Source organism: Trichomycterus rosablanca, chromosome 10 (genome assembly GCF_030014385.1).
Source record: "Trichomycterus rosablanca isolate fTriRos1 chromosome 10, fTriRos1.hap1, whole genome shotgun sequence".
In the NCBI taxonomy this organism is placed as follows: Eukaryota; Metazoa; Chordata; class Actinopteri; order Siluriformes; family Trichomycteridae; genus Trichomycterus; species Trichomycterus rosablanca.
In genome coordinates, this window is record NC_085997.1 from 11895721 (window position 1) to 11911179 (window position 15459).

Below are 15459 nucleotides of genomic sequence, written 5' to 3' on the forward strand. Positions count from 1 at the left end.
CTTATTCATCACATGATGACATTACACCTTCCAGATCGGTCAGTAATAAACAAAGCTGGTTGCTTCCTCATTTTGTAAACTGCAGCACCTACAGTATTATTATTATTCAACTAGCATTTTTTCCCCAGAAATGCTTTTAAAGACAAATAATGCATTATTTTCCTATTATTATAGACATGCTATTGGCTAGTGACACTTTGTTTTATTTGCCTAGTGATGAAATGAATGCTTGTTTCACACAAACCCTCCTACAGAATAAGGTTCTCTAACCCCAGTCCTGGACCCCAGTGCCACTGAGTGTCATGTTATCCCTGCCCCTAACACACCTGACTGAGCTGACAAACTAATCATCAAGTCCTTCAAAAGTTCAGTCAGGTGTGGGAGGAACTCCTGACACTATGCAGGGCAGTGGGGCTCCAGGACTGGAGATCAGAAACCTGCTATAAAACATTTATAGTGATGTCATTAGCCCATGGAAGTATCACTTTGGCTTTATTATACACAATGAGGTTATTAGATGTAGGATGGCTAAATGAGGCTAGGACTGAAGAACATACCTGAGCTCATCAGCAGCACAGCCTGCAGCAGTGCCACCTCTGTGTCGTCCAGGTTGAACTGTGCCAGGCTCTTGCCTAGGTCAAAGATGGCATCAGAGACCACACCCAGGCCTCCGTTCTTTAGCTGCTCTCTCTTCACCGCCATCTCCCCACTAAGCGTCAGGGTCTCGCTCTCTGGGTCGTACCTCACCGCTGCCCGCAGAGACATGATCTCCATACAGCAACCCTTCAGCAGGATGATCTGATCTTCACAAGGCAGCTACACACACATATTGACAACCAATGAACCCATTAAGTTCCTTGATTTCCATGAGTTCCTCAGTACTTGCTGTGAAGACAGCATGAACTCAGGATGCATTCACTTAGCATGACTTCAGTTAGCACTCTTGGTCCTTTAGTAGTTGTTGCAAAGCTTTGAATGTTGCAAAGTTTTGAGGTTTGAGATTTGTAATGACAAAACCTTAAAACCACCTCCTTGTTTCTACACTCACTGTCCATTTTATCAGCTCCACTTACTATATAAAAGCACTTTGTAGTTCTACAATTACTGACTGTAGTCCATCTGTTTCTCTGCATGCTTTGTTAGCCCCTTTTCATGCTGTTCTTCAATGGTCACTACTCAGCGCCCCGTGGGCAGCGTCCTGTGACCACTGATGAAGGTCTAGAAGATGACCAACTCAAACAGCTGCAATAGATGAGTGATCGTGTCTGACTTTACATCTACAAGGTGGACCAACTAGGTAGGCGTGTCTAATAGAGTGGACAGTGAGTGGACACGGTATTTAAAAACTCCAGCTGTGCTGCTGTGTCTGATTCACTCATACCAGCACAACACACACTAACACACCAGTACCATATCATTGTCACTGCAGTGCTGAGAATGATCCACCACCTAAATAATACCTGCTCTGTGGTGGCCCTGTGGGGGTCCTGACCATTAAAGAACAGGGTGAAAGCGGGCTAAAAATGTATGTAGAGAAACAGATGGACTACAGTCAGTAATTGTAGAACTACAAAGTGCTTCTGTGCTTCTATATGGTAAGTGGAGCTGATAAAATGGACAGTGAGTGTAGAAACAAGGAGGTGGTTTTAATGTTATGGCTGATCGGAGTATATATATGCATATTTATGTATATGTGTGTGTGTATATATATGTATGTATATATACAGGGGTTGGACAAAATAACTGAAACACCTGTCATTTTAGTGTGGGAGGTTTCATGGCTAAATTGGACCAGTCTGGTGGCCAATCTTCATTAATTGCACATTGCACCAGTAAGAGCAGAGTGTGAAGGTTCAATTAGCAGGGTAAGAGCACAGTTTTGCTCAAAATATTGCAATGCACACAACATTATGGGTGACATACCAGAGTTCAAAAGAGGACAAATTGTTGGTGCACGTCTTGCTGGCGCATCTGTGACCAAGACAGCAAGTCTTTGTGATGTATCAAGAGCCACGGTATCCAGGGTAATGTCAGCATACCACCAAGAAGGACAAACCACATCCAACAGGATTAACTGTGGACGCAAGAGGAAGCTGTCTGAAAGGGATGTTCGGGTGCTAACCCGGATTGTATCCAAAAAACATAAAACCACGGCTGCCCAAATCACGGCAGAATTAAATGTGCACCTCAACTCTCCTGTTTCCACCAGAACTGTCTGTCGGGAGCTCCACAGGGTCAATATACACAGCCGGGCTGCTATAGCCAAACCTTTGGTCACTCGTGCCAATGCCAAACGTCGGTTTCAATGGTGCAAGGAGCGCAAATCTGGGGCTGTGGACAATGTGGAACATGTATTGTTCTCTGATGAGTCCACCTTTACTGTTTTCCCCACATCCGGGAGAGTTACGGTGTGGAGAAGCCCCAAAGAAGCGTACCACCCAGACTGTTGCATGCCCAGAGTGAAGCATGGGGGTGGATCAGTGATGGTTTGGGCTGCCATATCATGGCATTCCCTTGGCCCAATACTTGTGCTAGATGGGCGCGTCACTGCCAAGGACTACCGAACCATTCTGGAGGACCATGTGCATCCAATGGCGGTGCCTTGTATCAGGATGACAATGCACCAATACACACAGCAAGACTGGTGAAAGATTGGTTTGATGAACATGAAAGTGAAGTTGAACATCTCCCATGGCCTGCACAGTCACCAGATCTAAATATTATTGAGCCACTTTGGGGTGTTTTGGAGAAGCGAGTCAGGAAACGTTTTCCTCCACCAGCATCACGTAGTGACCTGGCCACTATCCTGCAAGAAGAATGGCTTAAAATCCCTCTGACCACTGTGCAGGACTTGTATATGTCATTTCCAAGACGAATTGACGCTGTATTGGCCGCAAAAGGAGGCCCTACACCATACTAATAAATTATTGTGGTCTAAAACCAGGTGTTTCAGTTATTTTGTCCAACCCCTGTATATATATATATATATATATATATATATATATTATAATATAATTAATATATTATATAAGAGTATAATTTATAAGCATTTAAGAAAGTGCAGAATGAGGTGTGTACAGATTAGAGACTCATAAAACTAGTGATTCAATTCCATCTGTACATAAGGAGTAAAGTAAACCAAAGTAAAGAAGTAAAGTAAACCAGGCCAAATATCTGTTAGGAAAGTGGGATACATTCTGTATGAAATATGAGATGTGAAAGAGCTTGGAGACAGTATGGATCATCTCACGGCTGTAGACATTAAGCAAAGAGACAGTGGTTCGTTTTAACTTGACCATGGAGAGGACAGAACTGTGTACGTTTAGGATGGAGACAATAACAATGTGACTGCCAAAGGTGTGCTGTGTAGTCTACATGCCAAAAATGTACACACTCACTGTTAAAGCTGCCCGACTGTGGGCTTAATATAGACAGTATGCCTCATAGCACTGACTAATGAAGCACTCAAGATACACACCTTCATCCCCCAACAACATACACCCAGTGTTCTCATCCACATCCACATACGTTTTCCCACACATATTTTCTGAACATTTTTAGAAGCATACCAGTGTTATTGAGTTTAGTTGTTTTCTGCTAAGGAATTTTAAATATATGACAAAAAAAACATTACTGAGTGGTAGCTAAGTGATTAAGGTACTGGACAGTAAACAGTAAACAATAAAGCCCCTAAAAGATCAGTTACAGTTAAATGGAAGGCCTTAAAACCTGCTTGAAATCATTCATGAATACCATATTCAACTATAAAGGCTTGTAGTTGAATAAAGTTGACAAGCTCCAAAACTTAAGCTAGAAAAAGGTTACTTAGATCTGGGTCTAATAAGTCTAATAATAAGTAGGCTTTAAATGTTGAACAATTGCAGCCAACATTTCAAGTGAAAAAAGGCTCATCCTCTTCACACTTATAGTCAAGTTCCTTTCCAAAAAGTGACGATGCTTCTTTAAAAGCAGTAGCTAATTGCACCACCATTTCTGAAGTAATTGAACGTTCACTGCATGCTATATAACTAAATTTACTTAAGATGAGGTACAGTTACTGCAAACTAACATCTGATAAACAAATACCACGAATTTCACTAATAGAAAGTCAAACCACAAGACACAAGATCAAGTCAAACATTAAACAAAATGTTGTACCACCGCTTTACAATCACTACACAGCCAATCGAATGCCTTTATTTGTCATATATACATATACACTTTGTACAGTACAATGAAATTCTTTCTTCACATATCCCAGCTTGTTTGGAAGCTGGGGTCTGAGCGCAGGGTCAGCCATTTTACGGTGCCCCTGGAGCAGAGAGGGTTAAGTGCCTTGCTCAAGGGCCCAACAGTGGCTGCATGGCAGAGCTGGGATTCGAACTCTCAACCTTTCAGTTGATAGCCCAAAGCCCTACCCACTAGGCTACCACTGTCCCATTTGACCCATCTATCATTTATGTATGTAGACCCTTAAAGAGCCAATAACACATCAGGGGATTCGAACCCTGGATCCCAGCAGTAACGGCCTATTTACCCCTGTGTAGCCCAGGTGCAAGACAAGTATCAAGTTTTTAAATTTTTGTTATTGGCTTTAGTATAATGGTAATATCCCTGATGCACCCATCATCTAAAAATCTGTTTTCTCTCACACTGTCAGTGAAGTGAGAATGCAGAAATTATTCATTAAAAGAATAACAGTATGGTGTTCAGGTGCAAAATCAGTCATCAATGTTGGTGGTTTAATTGCAGTGCAAATTACAAAAAATACAGCACAAGCAGAAAGTCTACTCAGCTAATTACGTCCAGAAATAGAGCTTTTCTACACATCCGGGTAAAGCTCTGGGTCAACCTGCTTTTTACTGCAATTTACAAACACAACAGCTGTAGCAACTGGCATCATTATTGTAACAGCACCCACTCACCTGTAGCTGACTGTTCTTACACACACTCTAACACACACACACACACACACACACATACACACACAGAGAGTCGGAGCTGACATTTCACACTTATTTAGGGCCCATAGTTCACTTGCAGCAGAACTTACCTCTGAAAACATGGGCAGTTTTTTGGCAAAGTCGACAACGCGTGTGATGGCTGGGGTGATGATCTTTGTGAACTCGCTGAAGGCCTCCAGGTCCACCTTGTCCCCATCTGACGTAGGGGCTACTGGGGACTGGCCTATGTCTTCAGGCTGGGAATAAAGCACAATGCAGAGAGGTGTCAAAGATGAACGTTTTGAAGAGAAACCAATCGGTAGCAAAGGGGGACCAAATTAATGATTTTACAAACTGGGATTATTAAAAGCCATGTTAATGAGAATTTTTTTACAGCTTTGGCATACGCTGAAAGCTAAAAGTCCTCCATTAGAAAGCTACTCACACCCTCCCATATGCATATCATCAACAACATCAAACACTAAACAAATGACATGCCTGCCATGTGGCCTAATATGATTCATTTGTTTTCTTTTTCCTTTATGCATTTTCAGCCCTTTTTCTCCTTTTTAGCACGTCCAATTGCCCGATTGCGTTATGCTTCCTCCGTAATGCCGGTCCCCGCTCTGATTGAGGAGAAAGAAGCTAACCCACGCCCCCTCCGACAAGTGGGCAGCAGCCGTATGCATTGTCACCTACACTTTGACAAGTGCAATGCGGGTCAGCACTGTGTACTGAGAGACACACCCTGACAGCACTACTTTTCCCATCTCTGTGCAGGCGCCATCAATCAGCCAGCAGAGGTCGTAATTGCATTAGTTATGAGAGCGTCCCTATCCGCCTTTTTTAATATCCCACCCCTATCTGAACAACAGGCCAATCATTGTTCATGTGGCCGCTCAGCCCAGCCAGCAAGCAGAGCTGAGACTCAATACGATGTATTCAAGATCCCAGCTCTGGTTCCAGCGTGTGTTTTTACCGCTGTGCCACCTGAGCGACCGTGATTCATTAGTTTTCAACAAAAAACACTGGCAATACTTAACTAATTGCAAATTACACATCAAAACAGCAAGAAAATATGTTTGAAATATTGAAACCACCCTTCATCAAATTAGCAAGTTACAAGTTTATAGTCCAGTGACAGCTACACATGAAACAACAATAACTTCATTTAAACAAAGTCTTAGTCAATTTCTTTATTTCTATGGCAAGGATGTTCATTTTTGCCTAAATTCTTCAGTCTCAGTTGATTTCTGTAACAGGGCGGTTTGTCCGTCACCACTAGGAAGCTGAGTGTAGCCTTGCACCTGCAAGAATTAAAAATGAACCCAATTTGCAAGATGCTTAACCAAGGTATAACAACACTGTGGCTTAAAAGCCCCAAACTAAAGGGGTAACACATTAAGTTTAAAAATGCAGCCTGTAACTTGGGGTGGGTAGAACAGGAATGAAAGCAGCAGAAGTGAAAACTTGTCACAATATGGCAAGTGATCCAGCCGCTTGTGACAACCAAGTTCTTAGAAAAAGAGTAATGAAGGAAAACCCAGAACAGGCTGTAGACCGCAATAAATGAGCAGGACTGCCACTCCACCAATTGGCACCACTTGCACCAAGTGTGAATCCTAAGCCCACTCCAGAAAGAACTGCCTCTGGGACAGATGGCTCATCCGGGGCAGTTCTGTTGTGACGACCAAAAAGTGAAGCAACACTGACACTGAGTTTCCTGGCAAAGTTCTTATATTCCCATATGAGTTCCCATATTATGCTTCTATTGTGTATAATGTATTAGAGTAAAAGCAACATGTGGAGTTATACATGATTCTGGGTGCTGGCTGAGCTGGGATTGTTGAGGTTTTTTCTTTAGAGGGGCTGGAGGCGATGAATTGTTGGTTTTTAACAGTACAATAGCTGCAGTGTTCAGCCTCAGGAAGGACAATAGGTCAGCACTGCACAGACAGGCACACTGTGGAAATTCATAATAGAGGTCCTCAGAGCTGTACTCAAGTACTGTACTGTACAGTATTTACTCAAGAACATCAGGGGGCATAATAAGCACACGGCAGTTTCAGCAACAGGCTGTTGTTGTTTGGACTGATACTGGCTTTAATGTTTGAAGTCTACACCTTTTCTCTGATTAAAAATATGAAGACTCTTTTAACATCTGAAATCTGAATTAAGAAATAAGCTCAGTTTAAATGATGAGATGTTTAATAAGTAAGTGAACAGAGAGAAGATGAATGAATATTTAACACAAAAAATGAAAGAAATGCAAAAAAATAAAAGTAGGGAAAGAATAATGAGGATGGCAGTTTTGGCTGTTGAGAGCAGTAAGTATGGAATGAATTGGCAATTTAGGGCTAAGAGGCATTACAGGTATGGCTTTAGCTACACAATTGTGGTACCCTTATTGAGCTTCCCTACTCCTTGTTTTTAGCTGTACACATTTATACTATTTACACCGATCAGCCATAACATTAAAACCACCTCCTTGTTTCTACACTCACTGTCCATTTTATCAGCTCCACTTACCATATAGGAGCAATTTGTAGTTTTCACAATTACTGACTGTAGTCCATCTATTTATCTGCATGCTTTGTTAGCCCCCTTTCATGCTGTTCTTCAATGGTCAGAACTCTCCCAGGACCACTACAAAATAGGTATTATTTGGGTGGTGGATCATTCTCAGCACTGCAGTGACACTGACATGTGGTGGTGTGTTAGTGTGTGTTGTGCTGGTATGAGTGGATCAGACACAGCAATGCTGATGGAGTTTTTAAACCCCTCACTACCACCACCAACTAAAAACATCCAGCCAACCGCGCCCCGTGGGCAGCGTCCTGTGACCACTGATGAAGGTCTAGAAGATGACCAACTCAAACAGCAGCAATAGATGAGCAATTGTCTCTGACTTTACATCTACAAGGTGGACCAACTAGGTAGGAGTGTCTAATAGAGTGGACAGTGAGTGGACACAGACTTTAAAAACTCCAGCAGCGCTGCTGTGTCTGATCCACTCATACCAGCACAACACACACTAACACACCACCACCATGTCAGAGTCACTGCAGTGCTGAGAATCATCCACCACCTAAATAATACCTGCTCTGTGGTGGTCCTGAACATTGAAGAACAGAGTGAAAGCAGACTAACAAAGCATGCAGAGAAATAGATGGACTACAGTCAGTAATTGTAGAACTACAAAGGGCTTCTATATGGTAAGTGGAGCTGATAAAATGGACAGTGAGTGTAGAAACAAAGAGGTGGATTTAATGTTATGGCTGATCGGTCTATGTTAGTGTGCACTACTCACATTTTACTATTTTTTAAATGCTTAATTGCGGACTACACCAAATTATTTTTTGTTGCTAGTTTACTTTGGCCTTGGTCACAGTATTTTTAATATGTGGTTTTTCCTAATAGTAAAGAGCACATAAAGCATTGTTGTATTTAGAACAAGAGAACAGAAAATGCATTAATACACGTTCAGGGTTATCATTGCACCTACTATAGTAACCTGGAAAGGAACCTGCTGTGTTTTTTTAACCATAATTACCGTCAGAGAGAGAAAAACGTTAACCTCTTTTTACACATGAAGTGTATGACAATAAAGTGTTTGAGTAATAAAGCTTTTTAATGGCACTGGGGTGATGTGAATTCAAGTTTATGGCATGTTTTAACACTGCTGTTAAATTCTAGCATCCCCATGCGGTGTGAAAGCTGGCTGTGGAGCTCCAATAGCTCCTACACCTAGACACACACTCACACACATTCACCAAGTGACTGTCTGGTAGCAATGTAACCAGACCTACAAACCCCATTCCCGAAGTTGGGACATCTAGCAAAATGCAATAAAAAATAGTACAAGAAATGCATTTTAATGTTTTTGTTGACCAAATGAATTCTATAATGTAAATATAAGCACATTGAATGTGATATCTTTGTGAGAGGTCATTTAAGGTCAATAAGAATTCTCAACACAAGATTGCAAGTAATTTAAGTTTCTTTCACAATCCACCATACATAATACTGTGAAAAGAGAATAAGGAGAAATCTCAGTCAGTGCAGGGCAAGGCCGACAACCACTATTGAATGCAAGTGACCTTCTAGCCCTCATGAGAATGAGAAACCATCATTCTACTGTAATAACCAAAGCCACATTGGTTCCTTACTACTTCAGAAAACCGCTGTCATACAACACAACCCTTCGTTAAATGGTCTTTCTCTTTTTAAAAATGTGTGGTATATCAGTAAGAGAATCAGATAACAGTACATACAGCATGTTGAGCAGCTGGAGTCTTGTATCAAGCATACATGGGCAAAAACTACACTCACAAAACTGCAACAATTTGTATCGTCAGTTCCCAAGGCAAAAAAGTGTCATTAAGGGCTCTCGAGTGGCGACTAGTACAACACACTAGCCCACCAGTGCTGAGATTTGACCTTGCATTCTTTACTAATTTGTTCTGCAAGCTGCCCCTCTGTGGAATTCCCTTCTGTTCTGTTTATTCACTGTTCTGTTCTGTCTTTAGCCCTATTCAGCTAGGCTCAGTTTTTTAAGGTGATGTCTGTAATATAAAATGTTGGAAAGTACAACAACTCTGAGCCATATAGAAGCACTTTGTAGTTCTACATTTACTGACTGTAGTCCATCTGTTTCTCTGCATACCTTTTTAACGTGCTTTCACCCTGTTCTTCAATGGTCAGGACCACCACAGTGCAGGTAATATTAAGGTGGTGGATCATTCTCAGCACTGCAATGACACTGACATGGTAGTGGTGTGTTAGTGTGTGTTGTGCTGGTATGAGTGGATCAGACACAGAAGTGCTGCTGGAGTTTTTAAATACCGTGTCCACGCACTGTCCACTCTATTAGACACTCCTACCTAGATGTAAAGTCAGGGACGATCGCTCATCTATTGCTGCTGTTTGAGTTGGTCATCTTCTAGACCTTCATCAGTGGTCACAGGACGCTGCCCACGGGGCGCTGTTGGTTGGATATATTTTTGGTTGGTGGACTATTCTCAGTCCAGCAGTGACAGTGAGGTGTTTAAAAACTCCATCAGCATTGCTGTGTCTGATCCACTAATACCAGCACAACACACACTAACACACCACCACCATGTCAGTGTCACTGCAGTGCTGAGAATGATCCACCACCTGAATAATACCTGCTCTGTGGTGGTCCTGGGAGAGTCCTGACCATTAAAGAACAGCATGAAAGGGGGCTAACAAAGCATGCAGAGAAACAGATGGACTACAGTCAGTAATTGTAGAACTACAAAGAGCTCCTATATGCTAAGTGGCGCTGATAAAATGGACAGTGAGTGTAGAAACAAGGAAGTGGTTTTAATGTTATGGCTGATCAGTGTATATAATACTATTGATATAAATTCATATTAGATATTTATGTTGTCCATTATACTGAAGTCCCTTACACAATCAAATCTCGAAACAAATAAAGAGTACATCATTTAAAGTATTTCATTTACACAACTTACAACAAATTACAAAATGGTTTAATAGCTAAATGTATGATCAAGACAGACTGAACAAGATTTTTTCATCTAGTTATATTTAATTAACAATTATAGAGCTTGCACTATAGTTAACTATAATTTTAGAAGTTCCTGGATTATAAAAATAATTTTAAAAAAACTTCCACTAGAGTGAGCTGCAAGCATTCATAACTATTAACAAAAGCCCCTTATTGACTGAACAAACTGATCAAGGTAGGCTATGTAGCTTTAGGAGATCCGCATTATGCAGAAGGTAAACAGGAGGTCTTGATATTTTTTTTATATATATCCTGGTGAGGGACACGTTGGGTCCAAAATTACTGGCCACAATGCACTAACACACCCAGGACCCAAGATGCCAATCCATTTTGGGGCCTCAGCTCCCATCACCTACTGGCCAGTAACACACCTGGGCATTAGAACACTGGATCCCAGCTGTAGGGGGTAAGCATAATTTATCATTTTGTTACCCAAGCGCCTTCGGTCATGATATCCAACACAGAATTTAGCTAAAATCACTTGTGGTAATATTCGAGCACATAAAGTGAAGTTTTTGTCTGCAGCTGTTACCTTTAACTATACACCGTGCTTTTTTTTACTTAAGTTCTTCTGTCGATGATCTTCCAAAACTTGTAAATAAAGCTATACTCAACATATCAGGCAACATGGATGAGAGACTCATCCAAAGAATGTTTTTGTAATTTAGGAAGTATTAAATATGGATATACATGGTTGACAATCATATGCAGAGATTTACAAAAAATTCTTTGCTAATGCTAGGGGCAACACTGGACTGCATAATCACAGAGACGTCTATCAGGACGTGACGAAAGTAATTAAATTATGCACTATTGAGTTAAGATTGAGTTAAAAAAATCATAAGGTATGTATTTTTAGGGAAAGAGAGAAAAAAAGACAGACATAGTTTATCCAGACAGAAAAAAATTATGGAAATAGAAAAACCTCAGGTCCTTATGTAATGCATACATTCACAGTGCCTCTTACCAAGAACTTGCGTTTCTGTTTCCAGTGTGAGCCCTGGGCGTTGGTGTGGCGGTGAGCTTCAGTGACCACGCGTATCAGCTCCCACTCAGAACTTGTGGGTTCAGGCCTGTTTTGCAAAGTCTTGACTACCTCATCCTTCTTCCTTTTTTCCCTGTTCTCCTCAATGAGACGCCGCTTAGCCACCCTTTTCGACTCGTCCAGAACCACTGCAAAGCACACACGCACGCACACACACACACTGATGATTCAATAGGTTCAATGTGCTATGGGTCCTAGGTAATACCATGTCGTCCTTAGTAACAAACACCAGCACACCACTGATGGCCAAAGTGTTGTGTGCACAAACGTGTATAAAAGTTGAGCTCTGCAGAGCTCTTGCCACCACAAGTACCATGCACCACAAAAGTTCAGCAGAGCTAAAATATGTACAATATATAAAATACATATAGCTAATCTCTAGCATGTCAAACCAAATCAAACCAAACCAAACCCCACAACTGAAATTAATAGAGAGGGTGCATTCTAAAACTGTAATCACTGCCTCGAGTCCTTGATTTTTTTTACCACTGCTTTCACAGGACACCAATCTGTCACGTAATAATAATAATAATAATAATAATAATAATAATAATAACAACAATAATTATAATAATAATGTTTTTAGAGTTTGTAGAAAAAAAAGACACCAGCTTTGAATCTTGCAGAGATATGTGAAAAAAGCATGTCATTTTACACATGTATTTGTATGTATGCCAAATAAAGGCACTCCATCTGCCATACATTATTATTATACGATTATTTTTATTTAAGATCTTTTTTTAAAATAGTTTATTTATTTATTTATTCATTTTGGTTATTATTTGTTTAGACAAGATGTTTTATTCTGAAATGGTATTTTCTATTTAACTGGTAAAGCAACCAACAACTGCTGCAAAAACAATGCTGATAACATAGCTTTTTTTTAATAACTTTTACTTTTGGTCTTTGGTAAATACTACCATATTTAATTATTTATTTATTTATGTCACTGCTTATCGGTTTACATTTTTAGGTCATTCACTAGACTTACATTTTATTCATTCATTAGATTTTCTTGCTTTACTACTTTATCCTGGTCTGGGTTGTGGCGGATCCAATTTCCCTGCAATCACTGCGCGCAATGCAGCAACACAAGCTAGACAAAATGCCAATCCATTGCTGGACCACGGCCAGCCTTATATCCCCCACACACACCCTAATTATACCTGTATGTTGACATGCGACTGATGGTTGCACCACTATGAATTTGAACCCTAGATCCCAACTGTAGTGGGCTAGCGCAATTTACTGCTGTGCCACCCAAACACCACTCTGCGCCAGTATTTGCTTGTAGACAGTTGCCTATCTGTACTAAAGTAAGAAGATTTTAAAGTTTTAAGTTATTCTATAAGTAGTTATGAATAAAAGTGAATTTGCTAAATGCTGTAATTGTATTAAATAAGAACTTGATGGTGATGAAGGAACTATATTGTAGCAAAACTGTGTGGTGGAAAATCCATCAGTTTTAAAGGAATCCAGCACTTTCTTCTTATGGAATATTCAATTCTGGTTTTCTGCTTAATCTCCATCTGTCACATCTGTGTTGTGCTGGCTAACAGGCAAGCACCACACACATCTGTCAGTACTTCATATAATAATCTTTTTATGCTGGATGAGTATTTTCAGTATACGGAAGGTGTGTGTAAGGCTTACAGTCCATGGCCATGCCCACGGCGATGCACTTCTTAAAGCGACAGAGCTGGCACTGGTTACGAGTGATCTTATCGATAATGCAGCAGCCATCATATTTGCAGGAATATGAGGGGTGCAGGTTCTTCTGGATGGTGCGTCGAAAGAAACCCTGAGAGACAGACAGAAACAGAGATTGAGTCAATCTTTCCAGTGACATCTGAGATGTTTATATATACACCGATCAGCCATAACATTAAAACCACCTCCTTGTTTCTACACACACTGTCCATTTAATCAGCTCCACTTACCATATAGAAGCTATTTGAAGTTCTACAATTACTGACTGTAGTCCATCTGTTTCTTTACATACTTCTTTACCTGCTTTTACCTTGTTCTTCAATAGTCAGGACCACTACAGAGCAGGTATTATTTAGGTGGTGGATGATTCTCAGCACTGCAGTGACACTGACATGCTGGTGGTGTGTTAGTGTGTGTTGTGCTGGTATGAGTGGATCAGACACAGCAGCGCTGATGAAGTTTTTAAACCCCTCACTGTCACTGCTGGACTGAGAATAGTCCACCAACCAAAAATATCCAGCCAACAGCACCATATAGGCAGTGTCCTGTGACCACTGATGAAGGTCTAGAAGATGACTCAAACAGCAGCAATAGATGAGCGATCGTCTCTGACTTTACATCTACAAGGTGGACCAACTAGGTAAGAGTGTCTAATAGAGTGGACAGTGAGGGGACACGGTATTTAAAAACTCCAGCAGCGCTGTTGTGGCTTATCCACTCATACCAGCACAACACACACTAACACACCACCACCATGCCATTGTCACTGCAGTGCTGAGAATGATCCACCACCCAAATAATACCTGCTCTGTAGTGGTCCTGGGAGAGTCCTGACCATTGAAGTACAGCATGAAAAGGGGCTAACAAAGCATAAGTAAGTAATTGTAGAACTACAAAGTGCTTCTATATGGTAAGTGGAGATGATAAAATGGACAGTGATTGTAGAAACAAGGAGGTGGTTTTAATGGTATGGCTGTCACTCAAACTTCCAGTGTCTCTTATATAGGGTATTTGTGCTTATCTTCTCTCCAACTTACTTTCTGGCCTTACAGAATTGGCGTATCTTTAGTTTATAAGCGTCTTCTGGCGCTGGGTGTTTAATGAAGGTTTTTTCTGCTTGTTTACAGTTTTTAATTGCTTGTTTGCAGTCTTGGTTGAACTATGGGTTATGTTTCCTCTTTGGTTTTGTGGATGTTTGTGAATTGTTTCTATGGCTATTAATATAAGGACCAGATAGTTTGGTCGTGAGGACTGATTGTGGAATATGTTTCATGCCCTGGGTAAGTTTAAGCGTTTTTAAACGGCTAAAAATGAACAGAATACAAACAGATCTATATTGTACAGATTAACATACACAAATTAAGCAATAACCCTAATACATAACTCAGTTTAAGATTTAATTTGACTTACAATAAAAGGGTAATGTGATTTTTAATATACAGAGTTGACATTAGGATTTTATAGCTTTAATAAATTTGCTATAAAATAATTAGTACAGTTCCTCACATCAGATTTATGTAACAAGTGGTTTCCTACCTTGCAGCCCTCGCAGGTGATGCAGCGATAGTGGTAGCCAGTGGCTTTGTCTCCACACACCACACACGGCTCATCCTTCTCTAGATAACTGGGGATGTACCCTACAATACACAAATTAAAGAGTTTAACACACACACAGACACTGCCAAACATTCACACACACAAACACATATACACCTGTCAATCAAAACTAGTCCTGACTGGTAAGCACAAATTCCTGTGCAATCTTCAATAAGATACAATTTCAAAGCAAACCAGTCGTGAGTAAAGAAATTCCAAGTACTGAGGGAAACTCGTGGTTATATTCTCTATATCACGTAAAACAAGCCACAGTTCGGGGTGTTTACACTGATCCTGGGATTTACTTTAAAGCAAAATGTTAGGTTTGGCATGACTTAACTTGCTTGTTAGTTTGCCAGTCTAAAATCCTTAAAAGCTGCATCTCAAAATGCCAGCTAATTTCCTTTTTTTGTTGTTGTTGTTGTTCTAGATGTGACTGCTTAAACACAGAAATACAGACCAGCCGAGAGAGATGCTTTAAAACACACAGACAGACAGTGGTACCTCAACTTAAATCAAATGTACACCCAGGCCTTAATCTGCAGTTTTTATACCTGTTCCTTGCCCACATTTCCATTAGCCAGCTGGCATAAAAGACAAACTGTACATAA

General features: G+C 40.6%; 1 protein-coding gene across 2 annotated transcripts in view; it reads right to left on the reverse strand.

Moving 5' to 3' along the window:
* thrab (thyroid hormone receptor alpha b) overlaps positions 1 to 15459 on the reverse strand; it is a 261868-nt gene that overhangs the window by 1467 nt on the left and 244942 nt on the right. For both annotated transcript variants that reach the window (XM_063002834.1, XM_063002835.1), the window contains 5 exons: positions 14789 to 14889; positions 13196 to 13343; positions 11465 to 11670; positions 5054 to 5200; positions 558 to 816 (listed from right to left, as the gene is read on the reverse strand). In XM_063002834.1, coding sequence (XP_062858904.1) covers positions 558 to 816; positions 5054 to 5200; positions 11465 to 11670; positions 13196 to 13343; positions 14789 to 14889 — 861 coding nt within the window. The remainder of the gene's footprint in view (positions 1 to 557; positions 817 to 5053; positions 5201 to 11464; positions 11671 to 13195; positions 13344 to 14788; positions 14890 to 15459) is intronic.